The 22518-nt window shown below is 32.5% G+C and overlaps 1 protein-coding gene across 1 annotated transcript; it reads right to left on the minus strand.

The window, feature by feature from the left end:
- Positions 1-260: 260 nt before the first annotated feature.
- LOC117117717 lies at positions 261-21692 on the minus strand. Its single transcript, XM_033262111.1, has 8 exons — positions 21525-21692; positions 18104-18264; positions 12196-12372; positions 8967-9104; positions 8432-8624; positions 7774-7865; positions 7458-7565; positions 261-6660 (listed from the first exon to the last, which is right to left on the minus strand). The coding sequence occupies exons 1-8, from the start codon at positions 21643-21645 to the stop codon at positions 6421-6423; spliced, it is 1230 nt and encodes a 409-aa protein (XP_033118002.1). The 5' UTR covers positions 21646-21692; the 3' UTR covers positions 261-6420.
- Between the last annotated feature and the right edge of the window lie 826 nt (positions 21693-22518).

Consider the following 22518-nt stretch of genomic DNA (forward strand, 5'->3'; position numbering starts at 1 on the left):
AGCTCCATAAACTAATATCGATTGTTGTGAAGATAGTTAACATTTTGTGTGTCATATGTGAAATACTGTATCATATAACATGGATACTGGCAATGTATTGGATCTGTCAAATTGCCATACAAATCCAGGTCAATTTATGTTACTACCAAAATGTTAAATATATTTGAGCTCTGTTACACATTACACCACAGATCGCATATCTATGTACTGTACAGTATAGACAAAAGTAACACATAAAACAACTGCATACTACGATATTCTTCCATACACAATATTATTTCAGTAAATTTTTATTACTTTTAAAAAGTACTCTTGAACAAGTAACAATTCAAAAACATGAGAAAATGCTCAATCTGTAATTCTAAATACTGTATGTGGACAAAATGCTAAATTGAGGTAAGGAGGGAGGTTTGAAATAAGAAGTTAATAAATCCCATATCAACGATTGTGAACCATAAAGGCGATAGTATCTTTTGTCAGAATTTTATGTTAGGCCCTGGAGAACAACACTGTGGCTTATCAAGGCCCCAAGGATACAGAAGTAATTAATAAAATACAAATAGATTGTGTGTTCTATCATGCCATGCAAAAAATGAAGAGTAACAAAGCATAATGCATAGGCGGCATCCTTTTTCTCTCATTCGTGCCATAACAGGCTGCAATAATGTTTGCATTCTAGACACCATATTGATATACAATGCATGACAGTATCAACTCCTGGTCATTAATTTCATTCAATCTAGTCATGTCCAGCTTTCTCTAGCCAATTTCAGGTGGTGAATGACAGGTCATATACTGTATCAGCCTAGACATATAGCATGTTGCCTGAACACTCCAAATATTGAATGAATTATTACTGACAAAGCTAGGATTAGGTTACTGCTGCATTAATGATGTCCCCACAAATATCCTTGTTCACACTACCTAGTTTTAAATTACAAATATCTCTGATTTGCCCAAATATGGGTGTGATATCAGTGGCAGACCAAGGAATTTAAAATAGAAGGGGGAGGGGCAGGGACATTTGCACTAAAAAAGGCCCAGTCCATTTCAATCCCACTATGGTTGGGGCCGAGGTACAAAATTATATGGCACCTCCAGATAGCCTGAAATGGCGATCTTAGACTTTATAATTTGTAAGCAATTTTTTCCCCAATTTGTTAAAAATTTTAAAAATTGGGGGGGGGGAAAGTCTCCTTGAATATGCCACTGGATATGACATCATCATGTCCATATTTGGGCAAATCATAGATAATTGTCACAAAGAACTTGATAGTATGGGAAGATCGAGCTTTAACCAATTAATGTGTTGTGAATTGAATTCATCAGGATAAACAAACAAGTCAAAATATGTTTAGCACCATAACCTTACACTGCTTGATGCCCATAATAAATTTATGTTGTGAACTATTTCAGGTAACATATATCTTACCTTCCATAAAGTTATGAAAAATACTAGACTACAAAGTAGGTAAGATGCCAACAATGAGAATTTGCAGATATTTTTAGCTTCCTAAATACCTGCATGCTTATGGAACGACATTAGGATTGTCTGGGGCAGCGTCACATGTATTCGCATATTTACTTTAATTGAAAAGCCAATAAATTTTGTGCCATCCACAATTTTGACTCTTAGAACATTTAGATGAGTTGGCTTCTAAGGTAAAGCTTTAGTTTTGGAGCATTGAAAGCAATGGAATCAGTGGTGGGCTCTATGATATTTCGGTGGGAATTAAGCTATCCGACAGGGGGTCTGGGGTAAATTTCTGGTGGGGGTTCAGGGCTAAGAAAAAACATTTTTAACTGTTCTGAGCCCTTTAAGGCCCAAAGATTTAGATGTAGAAAAAAAAAATGTTTTTGACACGTCTGGAAAGGGAAAGCATTTTAAATAACTATGGTTACACCATAATTATTCATCTACTTTATTACTTTGTTATTATTTATCTGCATAAATAATAATGAAATTAAGGAGCAACGAGTGCATTGCAGTTAGCAGTCAAGTACTGTAATAATAACTTGATGCTCTCATACTCTCGAGATGTTTCTGACTTGCATCCTCCATCTTCAGTGTATCCAATCATATCAACCTATTAGTTCACAACCGTCCTCGTGCCACAAATACAATCCACCTTAAACCTTAATTGTGCTGCATATGCAAAGCAACTGCCAATCATTATTGCATCATTTGATGACATCATCATCACTATGGCAATATCATAATAATATTTCAAGGAATACATTTTTGAAACATACAATATTTTTCTAGTGGAGTCTGTAAGCGATTATTTGATAAATGTTGTAAAGGTGTTAAACAGCTAACAGTTAAAGTACTGTCAAATTTCTATTTCGTCAACCTCATAATATATTATTATTATTTTTATTATCTACAGTAATGAGTATACACTGTAAGACCTCAAAATACTTCAACTAGAAAATAAAGTACAAATTATTTATAAAAAACCAGAAACTGAAATATATATGTAGGAAAATATATAGACATGAGAATAACACACCATATGACCAATAACACCTTCACTATGATTGGACCACACCTAAATTAAAGTATTCATATTAACATGTAATGTAATATTGCATGCTTAATGCTTAACATATTTGAGAATTAGATGATTATCCAATGAATGAGATTATAATACTGAACATGAGCTGCTAACACCAACCTATCTGAATCTAACAAACAAAACTCTAAAATTCCAACACTCTTCAAAAATATTTAAAATGGAAAATGTACACATACATAAATTAGGCCAAATAAAAAAAAACATCACTAGTTTCTCTTCCCCTCATGCATCTATTTTTTCTGCCTTACACCAATTTTAATTTATTTATTTATTTATTTTCAAAAATTTCCTTTAGGCCCATTTTATGGAATGTACGAAAATATAGTCAACTCACACCAGTAAAATTCCTCTCTGACCGTTCATGGTTTGGGATACATATGGTATGAATCATGTCTAGTGCTTCTTTTATTTGCTTTCAATGTGTCTACTTGGTAAAAGTGAGAAAGTAGAAGCTGTTTCCCATCGACCATCTTGGATTTGCCACCGCGGAGTAAAAAAAGAAAGAGAAAAAGTGCCCTCATTCTCCATTTTTCCGAATATTAGGACGAGAAACTACTTTTTTTTTACTTGGTCTAACGTAACAAGGAATTTTAATTTGCAATATGCTATCAAACCCAAAAAAATCAGATACAATTCTAAATCATTAAAAGGCACAAATTAATCACCTTAAAAGCTCAGAAAAATAAATAGAATAAAAATCTAGGTTTTTATCTACAGTATTATACAGAAAAATAAATGATTTAACAGACTAGAATACTTTAAAAAAAAAAAAAAAAAATTGAAATATTGCAACAATAAGTTTGTCAGTCTATTAGTAAGTCTTCTGCCAATTGGAAATTTGAAATGCAGAACATTACCCTAAACTTTACACCAAATTTTCACAAAAAAAATCTGTACATTTACTGCAAATGACCGAATAAGCACCTCTTTCAAATAAGAGCCGATCTAAGCTTGATTATTTTTTTTCGGTTATGTTACGGATTTTTTTTAAACCTTCAAACAACACTACATTAAGGTTTGTTAGAGATATAACTTCTTTTTAATGTCTCCATGCTTAACCAAGAGTGTATATTACCAAAGAGTACCAAGAGTAAAAATACGTAAAAGGCATTCAGAAATAGGGCGCCCCCATCTCGTGGTAGTACTTTTTTAACGTTTCAATACGTGTATACAAAATCAGGAGAGTCCGACCTTATGCGATTCTATATTCTTTGGGCCCGTTTCTGCTGAGCAAAAAAACATGTTTTTAAATGGTTATTAAAAAACGTGTTTTCTTCCCAGCAGAAACGGGCCAAAAAAACAAAAACACGGTTAGGAATGCGTTCTAAAAACACGTGTTTTAACATGCATTCATTATAGGGTTGGTGTTCAGAATGCAATGCCGTGTTAGTCACGACTCGTCGGTGAACCAGACTGACCTCTTCGTTGGTTTGATCGCTTGTCCGTGGAAAATTCAGGGCGAAGAACAAAATTAAACCGACAGGATGACATGCTTCAGGCTTTACCATAATTTGTTCATACTTTCGAGGTGTGTTGTTTACTTCTTTCATGGCATGCGCAGCCCGCAGGAAGTAAGGTCAACTTCAACTTCCGTTAGTGATCGTCATTATAAGCTCCGGCCACTTGCCAATGCTCGCGTTACCATGTTTTTATTAGTTGCACTTTTTTACTAGAAATGCATTCCGAAGGAATTTAACCGTTTAAAAAAAACGTGTTTTTGGTGTTACTTAGCAGAAACACGCCCAATTTATAACATATTTATCACAAATATTTTAACAAGATAAGACTATAGTACTCCAATAATTTGTAATACGCCCTGCTCTCAAATAAGCACCTCTCTAATCAGCGCTGTACTGAAGCTTAGCAGAATGTTATAAATGCTGTGGCTCTTAGATGATCATTTACGGTAAACAAATTCAGGTGGGATATATTGTTTTGTTCATAGGCTACATGTATTTGGTGGGTTTAGATTACTATATGAGTTGGATTGTAATGGTTTCATAAAAAAATATAAACAATATATTGCACCTACAAGAAGGAACCTGAGTAATGACAAAAACTTATCTAAATTCAGTCTTCTTTTTCCAATTAAAAAAACATTAAAGATGGACTGGAGTTGAAATCTAACAAGATGATGAACACATTTAAATGTGTAGTAAAAAATCACTGAATGTAATGTAGGAGAGTACTATTCAAACTTTAACACACTGACTGCCAAGCCTTTTCTTTCCAAGTTGTTACCCATTATGCCAATGCATAAAGGGCACAACCATAAATTACTTCAGTAAATTACATACAACTGTAATGGATGGATGTGGACTTGCGTCTTGGCATCTGAGCAAACCCTGTCTGGTCCTGGCAGCGATCATGTCTATTTATCTTAACATTTAGAGGCACTATATGTATGATAAACTATTACTACAATTGAATGATTAAGTTTAAGTTGTATTCATTCATAAACCAGAAAATCTAGCCGAATAATGTCAATTTCAATTACTCCACAAATATATATAATAATGTGCTATATACTGTACATAGCACATTTTTGCGTTAATACACCTAGAGTTGTCATATTGGAGATGAAGACCCTTACTATCTATGTACACACTATGGAATCCATGGTTAACCAGTATACTGAGTTTTCTAACTGTATAGAAAGTTGTTATATTTGAGGCAAAGGCCATTACCTACTCTGCATACTACCATCGGTGATAATTAACCGATACAAGTATATAGAATTGACTTATTAAAAGAGGAAGCTGGTCGAAAGGGCAGTAAATCAAAGCAGCAATAACCAAAACACAATCAACTAAAACAGCAGCTTTAGCTTATCAGAATCCATTCCAGTTAAAGTGGTGGAAGTCAATGTGTGTGCACTAAACCATCAAGATCCTTTCAGATCTCTGGTGCATGGTTTAATTTTATTTTTAATCTCCATACCCCACCATCTTCTGGATGAAATATTTAAGCCATTGGTTGTGTCTGCACATTGAGGAACACACTACACTCTTCTGAAAAGAGCTGGAAATTTTGTAAAAATCATTACCAGGACACCATAGCAAGACGTTTAGTGAATTACCCTAGATGTGGTTCACACAGAAAATAGAAACACTTTTCTAAGTAAACAACAATGCTAAAAAACAACTTTACAATTGTTGTATGAATTATTTATATGTTTGTTGCATAGGTGTTATTTTACTCAACTTAGCATTAAATCAATTTTTTCTCGTCAAGATTATTTAAAATTGATTGTCCTAAATTGATGAAAAGGACAGTTCTTAAATATTTATTACATATCTTATGACATACAATGTTGATTTAAAAAAAAGACACTTATTAAATGTTTAAGATTAAAAATAATACTGTATGTAACATTACATTCAAGGTTTCTAACAATTACAGTAATTTTTAGTTTGTGGTAACCATGCTTGCAATGACTCCCCCAAGCATTGCTGTTTTCAAACATAGCGTTGGTCGTTTACTATTACTATTTTGGTTACTGCTGATTTTGTTTATTGCCTTTTCGACTAGAAACCATTAAACTTATCACAACAATTTACACCTACCAACATTCTATTCTGATAAACATCAAACCCAGTGGTTTATTATAAGGCTGATATACACAAGAACACTAAACTTTTTAATTAATTATAACTCTGGAAGAATTTAAGAAAAAATAGATGAAAAAAAAGGTGTATTGATAAGTACGATAAAGAACCAATTTATCAAGGCTTTGATTACATAGAAGCCATTGGTCTATAAATTTCTGTAACATTCTCATCAAACCTTCATAAAATGCATAAGTTAAAAGTGGTGAACCAGGACATTTCTGGTTCACGATCTACTCCTTTAAATCTCTCAGCTCCGCCATGCAGAAAGCAATTCCTTTGCAGATATTTGTGTCCATATCCATAGGGAACAGACACACCTCATTCTCAGTAGAACATGCAGCCTTGAAATTCTCCATGTAGGCACTACACTTCCGCGACTTCTTGTTGTTCTGAGAATTTGAAGTGACGAAGATGAACCGATCTAGCATTGCGTTTTCATCCTGTATAAAGTTTATTACTTTATGATCATACTGAAATGAGGAGAGAAATACAATACATTATAATTATAATTATGATAATGCATAAAAAAATACAGCAATTGGAAGCATGTATGCAGCATGGAGAGTTAGTGCTCAGTGGTGGTCCTTGCACACACATTAAGGGAGAGGATGGGCTAGCTAAACTGTCGAACAAGGATCTCACAATTTTGAATGAAGACTAGAGCATTCTAGGGAAAAAGCCCTGGTGTGTTCAAGGGGTATATGTATGGCTCCAAGGGAATAAGCCCCTGGTGCCTAGAATAAAACAGGCAATTTTGGCCTATTCTATGCCGCTCTGAGAGGTTTTGAAAGGTTTTCTTCTACTTTTATTGAATGACAATACAGGGTTAAACCCACCCTCCATTCCCAGCACCCCAACTGCCTAATGCCTAGCACTCTTGGAGATCCTTTGGTGTAGTAAAGTGATTTTCATTGTGTCTTGTAATCATCATTCATGTTAACTGTGCATTGGGATGACTGACCTACCTACCTTTTTAATACACTGTTTTCACATGCAACAAAGGTCACTTATAACCTTTGTGATGGTAAACTTCAATAAAATAATTAATGAAATAACATATGACCATATTTATTAACTTAATTATCAAAACATCTTTGCATCTCATTTGTCATTTTATAAACAATACAATATATTTTGGAAAACTATAAACAATGAATAGTAAACAATGAACAATGGCAAAGATATAAAATAACAGGAAGGATCCATTATATCAAAGGGGTGATAAGGATGATTTATTAAAAATAATACAACTAAAATACCAATCTACCTTTAGCTCGTCTTTAGTGAGCGATGTTTCTGAGACATCAACAAGGAAGGACTCAGCTGTAGCTGATGAATTATCAATGTGGGTGCAAAGTGCTTTCAGAACTTCTACCTAAAAAAAAAATTAACGATTAAATGAACAGTATGCATAGTGGGGTAGGAGTGTTATTGCAATTAAGTCCAAATGAAATGCACACCCCAATTTGACAGCCTATTTTGTAGTCATCATTCCCAATGCTCTTACAGGTTCCCTTCACCTTCATTAAACAAATCAAACAACATATTTTACAATCTATCTTGAAAAATGTCAAATGGCATACCACTGGTCCCATTGGATTATCCGTTAGATCTTTGAGGATGACCTTCTCCATGTTGTACCGGTTCAAATCTAGCTCACTGTGGGCATTTGGAGCTGCAAAATAAAGAAATCAACATTAAATTTATTTACAGATTCTAACCAGGTGATTACATATAAAAAAATCATAGTAAAAAAAAAAATATACAACATTTTACATGGTACAGTGGGATTGTGGTAAATCATAAGCGAGGGACAACCATCAGCATCAATCCTAGAAAGAGCAGTAAAACGAAGCTTGATAGATGATTAGACAGAGGCAGTTTCTGCACAACAGCTTCTCCAGATTCATTTTTTTAAAATTACTATTGTCGGCCAATTTTAATAAATTAATAGATCATAAATATAGGTATTTATAAGGTATAATGGATTCATACAATTATTTTAGTCATTATGCATTTAAATAATAATAAATAAATTAATTATTGTATGAGACCAAAGATCTTACAAACACATGATAGCGTTCTCCGTGATTTACGCGTGCAAACTCTGTAATAACGCATGAATGGCGGCCTCTTCCAAAACTGATTACTTTTCTGTGCCAAATCGACGCTTCTATTTGTTATGCGTAAAATCGCGGAGAACACTATCTTGTGTTTATAAGATCTTTGTATGACACTTACAAAAGCCAAATAAAACCACAGTGTTAATTGTTCTTCTTGGCACAAACTCTAACTTATGTCCAAAGAAGTCTGTCACCTGATGCCAGATAAGATCAGAGACCCCACTGGATACGTCCACCGATGCTAAGCGACCATCGTTACGGAAATAGTTTAAAAACCCTTGCACACTTTTCATGTACACACCGTGCCGTTTCTAATTGCATAAAAGAAAACAAAATCTAGTAATTATTTTAATTCAATATATTTATTTTAAAATTGTCATGGCAGATACAGGTATTATAAACGACCATTAATTTATTATTAATTATCATATCTTTTGTGCTCTGTAACAGAATGTGTTTTTCCCACAACCAATTGCATAATACAATGCAAGAAGATATTTGCACCAAAACTTATAAATCAAATCCAACCAAGATCATACAAAACAATTTTTTAATAATTGTATGATAAACAAACTAATAACAGAATAAATTAAACTGTTCTGACATATTTGATTGAACGATCTTGATAATGTAAAGAACAAATTCCAACTCACAGCCAATCGTCCAGTATCAACTTCATCACTTTTACCCCCTTCTTGCATCTGATTTGGATGTTTGGCACAATGAGCAGTTGCCTGTTTCATTACAGCTTTCTCAGGAATTGCCAGGTTCAAAGCAAAGATATTGGAATACTAGACAAAAAATGTGATAATAAAAACAAGGAAAAATTACTTAAAGATAATCTTAAAGGAAAAGTAATGTAATTTTGCACTGCAATACTCCATCCATAATAAATAAAACTATTAACATTAATTATTAACTAGTGTGTAATAAAACGTAAAAAACATGTTCATATAAATAAAATATCAAATTTATATAGAGTTATATATATCTCCTTTTCCAATTTAATTAATATTATTAATATTATTATTCTTGTAATGTCAGTACAAATGAATAACTTTGTTTTCCCTGACATCCTAATACAGCTCTTTTACTTCTAGTTGCTGCTATAAATGTAATTGTTTTGTTTTTATTATTTTATCAGAATAAATGCACCGCTTTGAACAAATTCCTCGGGGAATAAATTAATATTTGAATAAATTACAGTATCTGAATATAAAAATTAATACAATTTATCTTATGTATAGCACTAAATGTTTATATTATATTTGATATTGTTTATATCAATGTTTCAAGTTGTAACCTGGGAATCTCAAAGATGTTTATATTATGGAATTGCAGTCAGTAGAAAAGATGGAGAACTGTTAATAATATCTATGTATAATAAACTAGTACTTAGCCCTGTAGCTAGTGGGTCATCAACATAGTAAATTCATCTCTGGTTTCTACATCAAACCCCAACGAGACAAATTGATAGATGTTCAACTTTACTCTATAGTCAGCTGGCACTAAGCCAATTATTTGTTGACATACCTAATATTATTTTTTATAGCTTACATAATACCCACTGTAAACTAATAAAGCTTTTTGTTAAATCATGGTAATTCACTAGGAATTTGATTGAGTGTTATTATTTTATGGTTTACTGAAGCTTGTTAAAAGACAGTAAAAAGAACACCATTAAAAACAAATTTAATTCAATTTCTTCCATTGTTGCTTTGGCAAGACTTTTTCTATTTCTTGTTTCGCATACTTATTTTTTTAAAGATTATTGGAGGAGGGAGGAATAAAAATAAAAATAAAATTTTGTTTTCTTATTTAGCAAATAGTTTTGTCAAAATCATCCAGACGGAGAAGACAATAAAAATATAATTTTAATTGTGAATGTAAAATAGGATGGTTAAATGATTCAAATTTATAAAATTAGGAAGAAATATACATATTTTATCTTTGGAGCGGAGGGCGTAATAAAAATAAACAAAAAAAATTTTTTTTTGGAAATATTAATTGGCAAAAATAAAATTTTATTTTTATTTGAAATCATCAATATTTGCAGTCGCCAGGTTCTCTAAACAAGGTATAAAAAAAGTCTCGCCTTTGCCATTGTGGGCCAATATTCAGCCAATGCCAAATACCTACGTCTATGCTATTATCTGTGTTTAAGCTAATAGGCTGGGAACACTTAAAATGTCTGAAAATCAGCAAAACTAAACTGCTTTATCTCTCTGTGTATCTTTAACATTTATCTCTATGATTTTATAATTAGAATTCTATAATTAGTAAACTACGTTTCCCTTTCTAATATAATGTATTTCAATTCACCACCTGATATCAATATTTCAGACAGTTACCAGATGGTATTTCAAAATATCATTACTGTAAATGCTGTATTATCTACAAAATTAATGTCACCATATATTATACCTACATAATACACTTGGCTTTGCAAATTAACATTAAAAAGGTCTTCACAAACTTGTGTATACATAGGCAGAGTTGAAAAATTTGCATATGTACAGAAATTAGTTCCACATCAAGGCTACACCAACTCATTTTGTATAACCATTTCAGTATTTTGATTACCATATAAATTATTTGTGTATGCATACTATATAATGCCTAGTTAAGGCCATATTCTATTGCATCAAATTCAGCCACAATTTCAAAAAGTGAGGCCATAATGTTTTTTGGTAAATTGGTAAGCACTTTCATCAATATTAATATCTTAATCATTTTCCTGCAGGTTTCAAATAAATACAATCTGAATTCTGTAAAAAAAAATCAAAATTTAAACAAAAGTACAGAGGACAACAAAATGCATTAAATACAAACGCTAATTCATTCGTTCTCAAAACATGTCTGCTACTACTACATCATCGAGTCCACGATCAGGTTCACGATTAAAAGATGGTTGTTTGTTTTATTAAACGCCTTCTGGTATTTTTAATTAGAAATTTTGGTGGAATTATACATGACCTATCTGATAATTCATTCATGTATTTGATTTCTGGTTTATTTAAAAATGAATAATTAAATAGCAAAAGATCAATTTCGAAAGCTAACAGTGCAATGAACGTCAGATAACAATGTCAATGAACGCCTGATTAACGAAGGACTGTAAACTATACCATGAACCTCAATCACAATGTCAACGACAATTTGTGAAATAAATATGTAGGGGGTAATTCTATGATAAAAAATAGCAACAACAGCAAATAGCACAATAACATTGATTGTTCAGGCCCGTAACCAGGGAGGTTCTAAGGTTGGCCAAACCTCCTTTTCAAGAAAATCACCAGATAAAACAAATCTACAGTATAGTCCTAGTAATAATAATAAGTGTTTAAGCCAATCACATACAAGCAATATCACAAAGTATTTAATCCGAAAAAAAAAACCAAAAAAAAACCCTTTGGATTCACATTATTAATTTTTATGTGATGGATCATGATGTCATCACACTAAATTTTGGCCACATTTGGGCAAAGTATGGCCCACGGGCAGCATGCGGCCGACAGTGACTTTTTTGTGGCCCAGGAAGAAGAATTAAAACCTTCTCTGTGAGGCTCGCCAAGTTGGAAAAAAAACACATTGCTTTTTATGGCCCGACACCGATCATCTGCAAAAAGTTATATTAAAACTAAGAATAAAGTGGTATAAAAGCAGTGCACGAAGGTTTTAGGAAGCACATTGGAAACATCAAAGTTTGGGTGTGTTAAATCAAAAATTCACTTTGGCTCTCTGACCAATTTTTATGCCCACCCCTGCTTTAGGCAAATCTTGGTCACAATATAATATTTGATAGTGTGGAGCGAGTGTAAATTTTGTAAGGGCTATCACAACATATAAATCAACATAGAAACCAGAGCTCAAAATATCTACCTTCTTCTGGAACTGGTTCATTTCGTAGGATGGGTCTTCAAGAATAAACTGGTCGCATCGGAGCATGTAGCGAAGGTTTGGCACAAAATCAATGATAAACATACTGTCTGGCTCTTTTTCAAACTCCTTTTCAAGTAGCTCAAGAACCCATTCTAAGGTCAAATATGATGAGTTCTCCTAGAAAGAATCAACAAATAAAATTACATCAATATCTGAAACGATAAGAAAGGATATAAACGAATGCTACTATCTTCTTTTAATGACAATTTTTTTTTGCGAACCAGCCAGCACCAATCAGTGATCAGAATAATTAAATACCATTTTACTTTTGGGCTGTTAATGCACCCATTACCATACAAAAAAAACCATGCTAAATTTTAAAATTATTTTTATCACCTCTGTACTGCCATAAAATCTTCCATTAAGAAATCTATTTCTTCCCCACAATTTAAGTAAGTATAAAGAATTTATCAACCCAATTACTAAACTGTTTATAATTATCATAACATCACATTTTTTAAAACCATGTGGTAGTATCTCAAGCAAGGGCCTAAGTGGCATCCTCTATTACTTTTTTCCTCACACACTTGCAATTTCTAAATATACAAAGTTTTATTTTTATCTTTTTTTTCTACCCTTCTCTATAGATGTTTCAAATATAATGTTCACATGCAAGGTATGATAAAAGTCTTGCCTTAATTAGAGAGTTTGAAACAATGCCATCACATTGTTATAGCTAAGTAGATAGACAACATTCTTATCTAACACTTATACAATGGTGCTGCATGTCATTTGGTAATATTAATGGCAAGTAATCCTTTTTTAATAACATGAAAATACAGAATGTAGTTCTAACGACTTTTCTTAATTGTGATTAACTTTCACAGAAAATGCCATTGGCGAAAAAACATCATCTAGTCTATTTTTTGCTTGAACCGCTTTTCAAATTAATGTTGTGTACAATTTCAAATAAGAATTATAAAGCATGAAAAATACAAAGTGCTTGGACAGTATAATAATAGATAAGACTGTATATATACAGTACTTACAATGTATATGCCAATTCCAAATTAAATTAAAGTTATGTTCAAATACGTTTGTTGCATGTTAAATAGGGATGACATTTTAGCTTGCTTAAAAAAAATATCATATTACAGGATTATGTGGTTGTGTTTAAACGTTGAAATTGAGCCACTCTTCATGTGTAGAAGTACCGTACTTGCGCGCGCTAAAAATATTTTTTTGCACTTTTTGAGGGGTGCTTATTCGAACGGGGCACTTATGAAAACAGAGTGGAAATTGAGGGGGCGCTTATGGAAATAGATGAAAATCGGGTTCTTATGAGAAAAACGATTATATAAGGGCACAAGGAAACTGCAAATTACGAATGGTTGTGCGGTGGAAAAGATAATCATCCAGAGAGCATGGCTTGTCATGACAAGAATGTTGTGAGTACAGTATTACATACAGCAGATGAAATTAGTAGTGGTTGTTCTATAGCTTGTTGGCCATCGGCCGATTGAGATTAGCAGAATGGCATGACCATTGCAGGTTACTTGAAAACTCAGATGAGAATGTGTTAAAGGTGCAAATTGTCGGAAAAGGAGTAGGACTAGGCTATAGACAAATGTAAGAAGATGAGAGTTGGAAATGTACTGTCTGTCCAGAGGGAACTCTCATTTGTCCAAGATAAATATCCTCATTTTGATATTGACTAAAGGCTTCATGCGATTCCACCTCTACACCTCAAATCTTACCAACATCCACAATCCCAGGATTGATTGGATTATTTGGGGGGGGGGGGGCATTTATTCAAATTAGAAGGAGCGCTTATTCAAACGGGGCACTTACGGAAATTTTCACATTATGAGGGGCGCTTATTTGAGCGGGGCGCTTATTCAAACAGGGCGCTTATTCGCGCGAGTACGGTATCTCATTTTTTCATAGCACAGAATTAACATTTACACATACTATAATTGAATAAAGTTTTCATATTTTCATATGGTCTCATTTGATTCTGTTTTTCTTAAATCTACTAGTCAAAATATGCAGTACAGCAAGTTTGCTCTACATAACATTAACATAAACATTGCTCTAAATAATTTTAACACCAAACACACAATAATGTTGTGTAAGTACTTTCTATGCCCATCTACAAACAGACAACAAATCAAATTTATTCAAGTCTTAACCTATAAAAAATATGTAATCTTATTCAACAAAAATTACAACCTTTTAAATTGATGCAGTACCGTACTGTAGGTAGTGTAATATATTCAGACTGAAGTCTACAGTACCCTGAGCATGCTTTGCAATTGCAAATCTTGATTACAAATTTGGATCCATCACTTCATTACACAAGTTTATGTCATGCTATTTAAATGATAGAAAAGCAGTAATTAAAAATTGTTATTTATTAATTATCATTATTATTGATTGATGGCATGTACTGTACTTTATGTATCATATTTTGAGGCCATTAAACAATAAAATTAGGCAAACTGATTAGTAAAATCATACCACAACTGTCAGTAATTTATACAGTTGGTGCTAGCTTCAAGTACAATGTGTACCATACTCAACAAAAGCATATTGACATACCCGACTATATAAATGTGTGGCTAGATATATATTACCAGCTGGCAGTTATTGTTTTATGGGATGCCATTAATTCCCAGTTTAGTGGGTTATGATATATATTTAGGATTATTATACCGTAAACATCAAACTAACCTGTCAGATTCAGCAACTTAGCTGAGACAGCTAAACTGGCGATTTCTGTGTGCACTAAACTGTTTTGCTCAATATTTCAATAGGACACTGTCTTTCATATGACACAAGTTTAAGCCGTTGGTATCAGGAAAAAATTCGAGGAGGGGGGGGGGGGCCCCTCAGAGGTTATTTTCGGGCATCTAGAACACCAAATGTTTGCGGGGCATGCCCCCAGACCCCTAGGGTAATGTTATCTTGATCGGCCCTACTTTCGGCCACCCTTTCGGACATCTCTGGATCCGCCCCTGGGTACAGTGTGTAATATTGCCCGAGTGCATGTTAAAAAACTACACTCTTTGGAAAGAACTGTATTGCCCAATTCACCAACAGAAGGACCTTATATGAGAAATGTCTTTAGCCTTTAAGTGCTTATCCTTAATGTCTTTCACACTGAATAAATTCAACCTCTTTAAAAAAGAAAATTTCAGCCAGTCCTCAGACACCAACCAGCATCCAAACAAAACAAATTAAAATCTAAGCAATAAATAAATATTACACATACTTCAAAATATAAATAAAAAGCTGCAGATAATGTTATTAACTAAAGTGCAGTTAAATAATGGTCAAATATGAAAAAAAACAACTACTATATGATCATATTTCAGGGATATGCTGAATTCCCATTACTGCTAAGCATATGACACTGGCAGTTTCTATCTAATATAGGTAGGTTTCCACAGCAGGCTGGAATGCTATATGGCTTTATGAAATTCGAACGAAGATTATCATAGAATAAATACCATTAAAATTGCTATATCATGCAGGTATAATGTTAAGGCTATATACAGTACCCAGAATGAAGTATGATAACATGTTTTGATGAATTTAACAGATGGGTAGATATGTGACATTCATTACTAAAGAAAGCAAAAACCCCAGTCCGTAACTAGACACTTCAGATGGATAAAAACCCAGACCACAGATTAGAAAAAAAGAATAGCTTCGGTGGCGGGTTCAGGAATTCAAAATAGTGGGAACCCAGGGAGAGAATGTCAGGATGTTTAGCCAGCTGATCCCCACCTTGGTTGGGACTGAGGAAGAAATTTTATGATTATTGCACTTTTTAGATGGCCGGAAATGACACTCTCAGACTTAAATTAAATATAATTTTCTCCATTTTCTTTATAATGCCTCCCCTCCATTCAGTAATTTGATGGATTGATAGATGGATACATAAATTGATGTATCATGAATTGATGGACAGGTCGATAGGTATGTTGGATACAGTAGATAGGTAAAGGTGGATGCAGGGCTAGAAAAACAGCACGACTGGCAGTAAGAGACATTTTTTAAGTGTTGCTATTTTTAGCAAAGGGGGCCCCTGGGAAAGCCCTGGGAGTCCTGACCTGTTGCAGCTGAGGGATGTACTCAAGCAAGTCTAGATGCAGGATTACACATCATTAATTTGATGAATTGTTTAATATTAAATGAAAAGTATTTTCGCTGTAGACAAACAACAATTTGTTGGGCATAATGCAATCAATTGTTGAGTCAGCATAACAAGGAAGGCTATGAAGTACTCAATGTGTAGCCTTTCAGACTTACCATGGATAAACCATCTTTGATTATACATTCTCTTAAATTGAAATAGAATCGTATTTTACATGGCTGGTGTTGAAACACAAATAAAATAATTAATGATTTTAAAGCTGATTTTGAAGGTGCTTCATAATTCCCATAGACACAGTACTGTTTCCCATAGACACAGTACTGTTTCCCAATTGCTTTAATTATTCATAATAGTTTTAATTAAAGTACGATAAAGATTAATATCAACTGCTTAAGAAACATGCTGTGAAGTATTCCTTTGTACTCTAATCATTACCAGGAATTTACTAAAATATGAAACATTTCCACCATAGAAAACCGGCCCCAGTTGATGGATAGCCATTATATAATAAAAAATTTTATAATAATAAATATATCATATCACATTTTATTTCATTTGGGAAGAAATACTTTTTGATTACCATTTTACTTACTTACTTCTTCACCATTTTTTACATTTACGTCCGACAAATGTACTGACAAGATCTTTAAGTAGATGAATAAAAAATGCATTTGTGCAGAAATTCATAAATGCAGTGCACTTGTCTATTGGGAGGAATCAAATTTGTCTATTCATCCAGGGACTCTCCTCACGAAACAGCCAATTATCATATACCACAGAACGATGAGAGTACAGTATGCATATCACTGGCTCATGTTTATGAGATGCATTATATATTTTTATTTATATACTAATAGGTACTGTACTATTGTGTATCCAATAATTATGTTCTATAATTTTTTATGTAAATGGTTGTCTGAAAAGCAAGTAATCGAGTACACATTGCCGACACATAAGACTTTTCTGTCTAAAATGTAATGTCATCTTCAGTCACATTTATCTCACAGTACTGCTTATAATAATATATAAAATAATTTAAAATTAAAATAACATAGTACATTATATAATATAAATGATATATAAAATATAACAGAGGAAATATAGAAAATAAAAATCATTAGTTATATATTATTCAGAAACATAAATGTAGAATAAATAAAGAACATTAAAATTTGAAATTAATATTTTTTACACAGGAATTTTTGTATTGAGGAATCTTTAGCAGAACATATTGTTCTATATATTGCTCACAAGTCACATTGCCTGTGTCCTTGGGCAAAGCACTTATAGTTTTATTACATGTCGCTTTAGCCATTAATTTAAAAAAAAGGTAGGCCTATGTGGGTGTTGATAAATGTTGCATATCAAAAAAGGTATTTATGTCTGTGTTTTCCATTATATTAATAATGCTACCACAAATATTACAACACTTTATGTCAATATTTATATAATTTATTACATTTGTAACAAATTAAAATACAATAATCATCACAAAAATCATTACCTGGTAATAAATACAAAGGTCCAAGAGTGAATTAATCACTATAAATGACTTTTCTAGTCACTTATTTAAAAGAATTAAATACAATGATCAGGGGCCCCTTTTAGTAAATTGTCACTATCAATCTAGAGATGGCCCTGTGCCGCTACTGAACATAGCAGAAAGCAAGACAGGCAGTCTAATTTATACACAGTGATTGGATGTGGTTGGAAAGTAATTGATTGACTTTAATAATAGGTACTTACCATGAGCAGTTTAGCCATTTCTCTTGTATTGCCTATAGCTACAGGACTCTGTATTTTCTTGGGCAACTCTCTAGCAATTAAGTCTTCAACAATCAGTGATTTGAACCCATACATATGCACCAGATCATCCACAATTCGTCCCTTTTTTGATCCAGGTCCACCTGAAAAATTAATCAACAATATTTCTTTCTAAATATATTCCCATCATTTTTTTCATCAGATTATGAATTGTAAATTAGACCAAAAAAAAATGTTTGTGTCTTTTGAAAATCAGAGTCAGTTGATTGGCCATTTTGTTTCTTACTGGCCTAGACCTAATTTTATAAGGTTTAGTATACCATCACCATTATTACCATGCAAGTTGGAAGATATAATGGTAACCACAGAACTAAAATCCTAACAGATATAGGAAATGTCTTAATGTTTGATTTGTAGTTTGAAATGTTTGTTTATGTAGTTAACTTAAGCTTTTAAAGATAAATACTTAAAGATTGTCTCATGCAAAAAAAATCATAACAATCATATCAGAAATTAATTAATTTGTCCTGTATTATAAAAACATACAAAAAAAGTATATTTCAAAAATTGTTATCCTTTGCTTTACAGCAAAAAAATATTGAAACACTTTCATACACTTGAAGAGTTTTTATTATTTTTATTATAATTAGCAGTATCCAGTTTAAAAATCAGGCTACATATTTATTTAGTTCAATAATTTCTATGCTCAAGTTAATAAATGTATACTGCAAAATGAGCAAGTTAATTTCAAAAATATTTTTTTTTTGTCAATTTTATGGGACAATACATCTTTAAGTTATATAATGTGTATTCATTTATGTGATAACTTGTTAATAATGAACAACTATGTTTCACTTTTATGTGTGTCATATTTTTGCATCAAGGCAAATGATTTTTACGTGTGCCACTGGTTGTGTATACATGTAATTGCAATAAAGCATATCTTTATTTATTTATTTATTTATTTTATTTTATTTCATTCCATCCAACAGCGTAAAACGCCAATTACAGGATTCATAAAATTCAATATAAATATTTATGTACAAAATATAGAAATTACATTATAAACCAATAAAATTAATACAATAAAAATAGAAAATAGCACACAATAAAAAATAGCAAACCTAAGTAAATGATATATGTTTTTGTTTCCCTTAAAAGTTAAATTATTATAAAATGTCTGAAAATATAGGATGTAATCAGCTTTAAATTTAAATTAATCAGGAATCTCATTCCTGATTATCCTTAATGGGTAATAATTTAATCAACATGCTTTGATACTAATAAAATAGTAACTGTACTCAGAAAGTAACCCATATTTTTAAAGAGAAAAGTGCATACATATGCATGCAACATACAGGTACAGTAATTATTTATTACTATTTTAGTCATTTATTTGCATAAGTAGGATGAATAAAATATTTAAAATAACAGACCTCATTTTTACTGAAACATAACCCACTAAATGTAATTTACATTCAATATTTTTGTAAGTGTGCAATTCATAATGATATATGTTTTTGTTTCCCTTAAAAGTTAAATTATTATAAAATGTCTGAAAATACAGGATGTAATCAGCTTTAAATTTAAATTAATTATAAATTCATATACTTTCTCATAATGTTACTCATTTATTATTTCAATATACAAAAATATAATAATGGATTTGATTATTTCAAATGATTATAATTTCATTGAATTAATTTACATTCAATATTTTTTTCTAAGTGTGCAATCCATAATGATATATGCTTTTGTTTCCATCAAATTATTACAGAATGTCTGAAAATACAAAATACAGGATGTAATCAAAATACAGGATGTAATCAACTTTAAATTTAAATTAATAAATTCATAGTACTTTCTCATATTGTTAATCATAATATTTTAATATATTTTACATTATAATAAATTGTCTTATTTATCACCACTGATTAAAATTAAGGTAAAGCAAAAAATGTTTGATATGAACCAATAATTACAAAGTAGGGTCTAAAAACAATGATTTGAGAGAAATATTGTTTTTACGTGGTATGGGGCCTAGGCCAAGTGGTGTTAGTTTTTTTGCAGAGTTTAAATATTACATAAAGTGTTGGAATGACATTACAATACAAATGTTTGTTCCCATCAACATTAGCTAAAAATAATAACAATTAAATTAAATAAAAATTGAGACAATTTTTGGTAATTGGTAAAGTGTTCATAAGCAATTAAATGCGGTACTACATATGCCTAGCTGTCATTACCGCATCTGCACTTTTTGTGTATTTGGGGAAAACACATATTATTGTGTCTCTAATTGTCCAAATTAGGCATTTAATTACATGAAATGCAGGAACTCTGCTGGCCACCCCCCCCTCCCCCGCTTAGGGCAGGGTAGCTTCGTTGTCCCAAAGCCCAGGCAGCCGAACGTGGCCCTGCTAGTAGTAGATTACACAAAAATGATGAACAAATCATACATTGTCATGAAAACCAGCAATTTTGATGTCCCTAAAGGCGCTCTTGCTGTTCCATACTTGTTTATTGCAAACTTATTTGGTGCAGATGGGTTGGTTAATATGCAAATTGGTCGTGGTAAACGATGTTGTGTGGTGCTAGTGAGGGTTTGTTTCAGTGTACTGCAGGTAGGCAGCCGGACATGTTTGTGCCGGTAGTAACCAGTAGTGGTAAATTTTGGTCTCAACGGTTGTGGAATCTGTTTGGGGAGTTAGCCGAGGCTAACACTGGCCTTCCTATGGTAAGACACTGAAACACTTTACTCCTGGCCAGCCGTTGCGACGGCTTTGTGGATAGGCTTGATTATAGACCAGCGTTAGTTATTTAGTGGGTCAGGAAGAAAAAAACAATATTCAAGGGTCCACATTTTTCCAAAGACATTTTTTTCTAGGGCCTTTCCACAATGACATAGCCTAAATGAAAAAGCATTGATGATGAGGTACCAGCAAGAAGTTCAAAGCCCTTGCCAATTGCATGCCGTAATCTAGGCCCATCTCAATTCTAGCAATTCTGAAACTGAGGGTGCCATCCGCTTCAAGCTGGTGGTGCTGTAATTGATTTTCCTGTCTCCCACTGAAAAGGTCCAAAAAATTATGATCGCGACCCACCCAGAAAAAAACCTGGATAGGCCTACACCCCTGGCCTGTATGCCCTAGATTAGTAGAATATGTACGCCCAGTACTGCTACGAGCATTAGGCCTACATGTAAATTGCTAAAGTATGTTAAATACTATTCAATGTTTTGCGTAGGTCCTAGAAAATCTAAGGATAGGCCTAGGCCTACTCATTTCAACTTTATCTCCTCTCGCGCCATCTGTGTGACAGCTGAAGTGGAGTTAAGTTAAGCAAGGCTGTCTGTGCTTTCTTCTTTACCCTGAAAGTGATTGATATTATTTCATTTTCTTACCGAAAACGAACACAATTTCAGTTTTCTTGACATTGCTGCCAATCTCAATTTCAACTAGGGGCCTCCTATTTGTAAGTCCCCCTTCCTCACTGCTTTCTTCCTTACTATTTCCACAACCCATGTTTAATGACGTGCGTTCCTCCTATTCATTTTGTTCAAATCAGTGGAAAATTATAGATACAGTCTGTGTAGTTGCTATGCAAGCGTATTGTGGACAGAGGGCGCTATTGCAAATAAATAATAATTATTTATTTTCTTTTTTATTTCATTATGATTTTCATTCATTTCATTTAGTTTTGTGTCATTTCGCTTCAATTAATAACATTTTGTTTCATTTAATTTGATTTAATTTATTTAATTCCTTTCCTTTCATCGCATTTGATCTCTTCGCATCATATCTCAAATCAGAGATACATTAAACCAAAGATCTTTGATTAAACCCCTATTTTAGGTGTCCTTAAGTGTCTCCTTAATTAATAGGGGTTTTCGTCCAATGATGACATGGATTCCTCATTATTTATTTTATTTTAATTGGCTAAGAATGAGTTACAGTTGAATTATAAAAATAACTAATTTATAACAATAATTTGTAATGCCAAAATAATTCATTTAAAAAGTTGTATACGTTCCCGATATTGTTTCATGATTCGAGTGCAATGTTAATGACCAAATATTCCAAAAAAAAAAAAAAAAAAAAAAAAAAAAAAAAAAAAAAAAAAAAAAAATTGGATGCACAAGATAGAATACTAGAGTAACGACTTAGAAATCAGGGCGCATGTTCTACGGTATAGATTAGAATCCTATATAAAAATACACTAAACAAGAAATCCCCATTTAATCCCCGGGTTAATGGTAAAAATTGACAAGATTGTTTATACGAAGTAACACATGCACCACACGCCAGGATTATGTCCATTCTAGGAAGAGGTTTCTTGTTTAATGTTAACTTGCTCAAAATATAAATTTGAATGAATTTTAAAAATTACTTCTTACT

The sequence above is a fragment of the Anneissia japonica genome, unplaced genomic scaffold (assembly GCF_011630105.1).
Source record: "Anneissia japonica isolate Jap-2015-1 unplaced genomic scaffold, ASM1163010v1 scaffold234_len1672027_cov178, whole genome shotgun sequence".
NCBI classification, from domain to species: Eukaryota; Metazoa; Echinodermata; class Crinoidea; order Comatulida; family Comatulidae; genus Anneissia; species Anneissia japonica.

Bases quoted from the DNA above. Each gene is read 5' to 3' on its own strand.
- LOC117117717 (XM_033262111.1), bottom strand. From the start codon at position 21,645: ATGGGTTGTGGAAATAGTAAGGAAGAAAGCAGTGAGGAAGGGGGACTT. The intron at 8,625-8,966 runs GTGAGTTGGAAT...TTATGCAATTAG, and splicing joins TTGATACTGGACGATTGGCT to AAACGGCACGGTGTGTACAT. The intron at 7,566-7,773 runs GTATGCCATTTG...TTTTTTTTTTAG, and splicing joins ATAATCCAATGGGACCAGTG to GTAGAAGTTCTGAAAGCACT.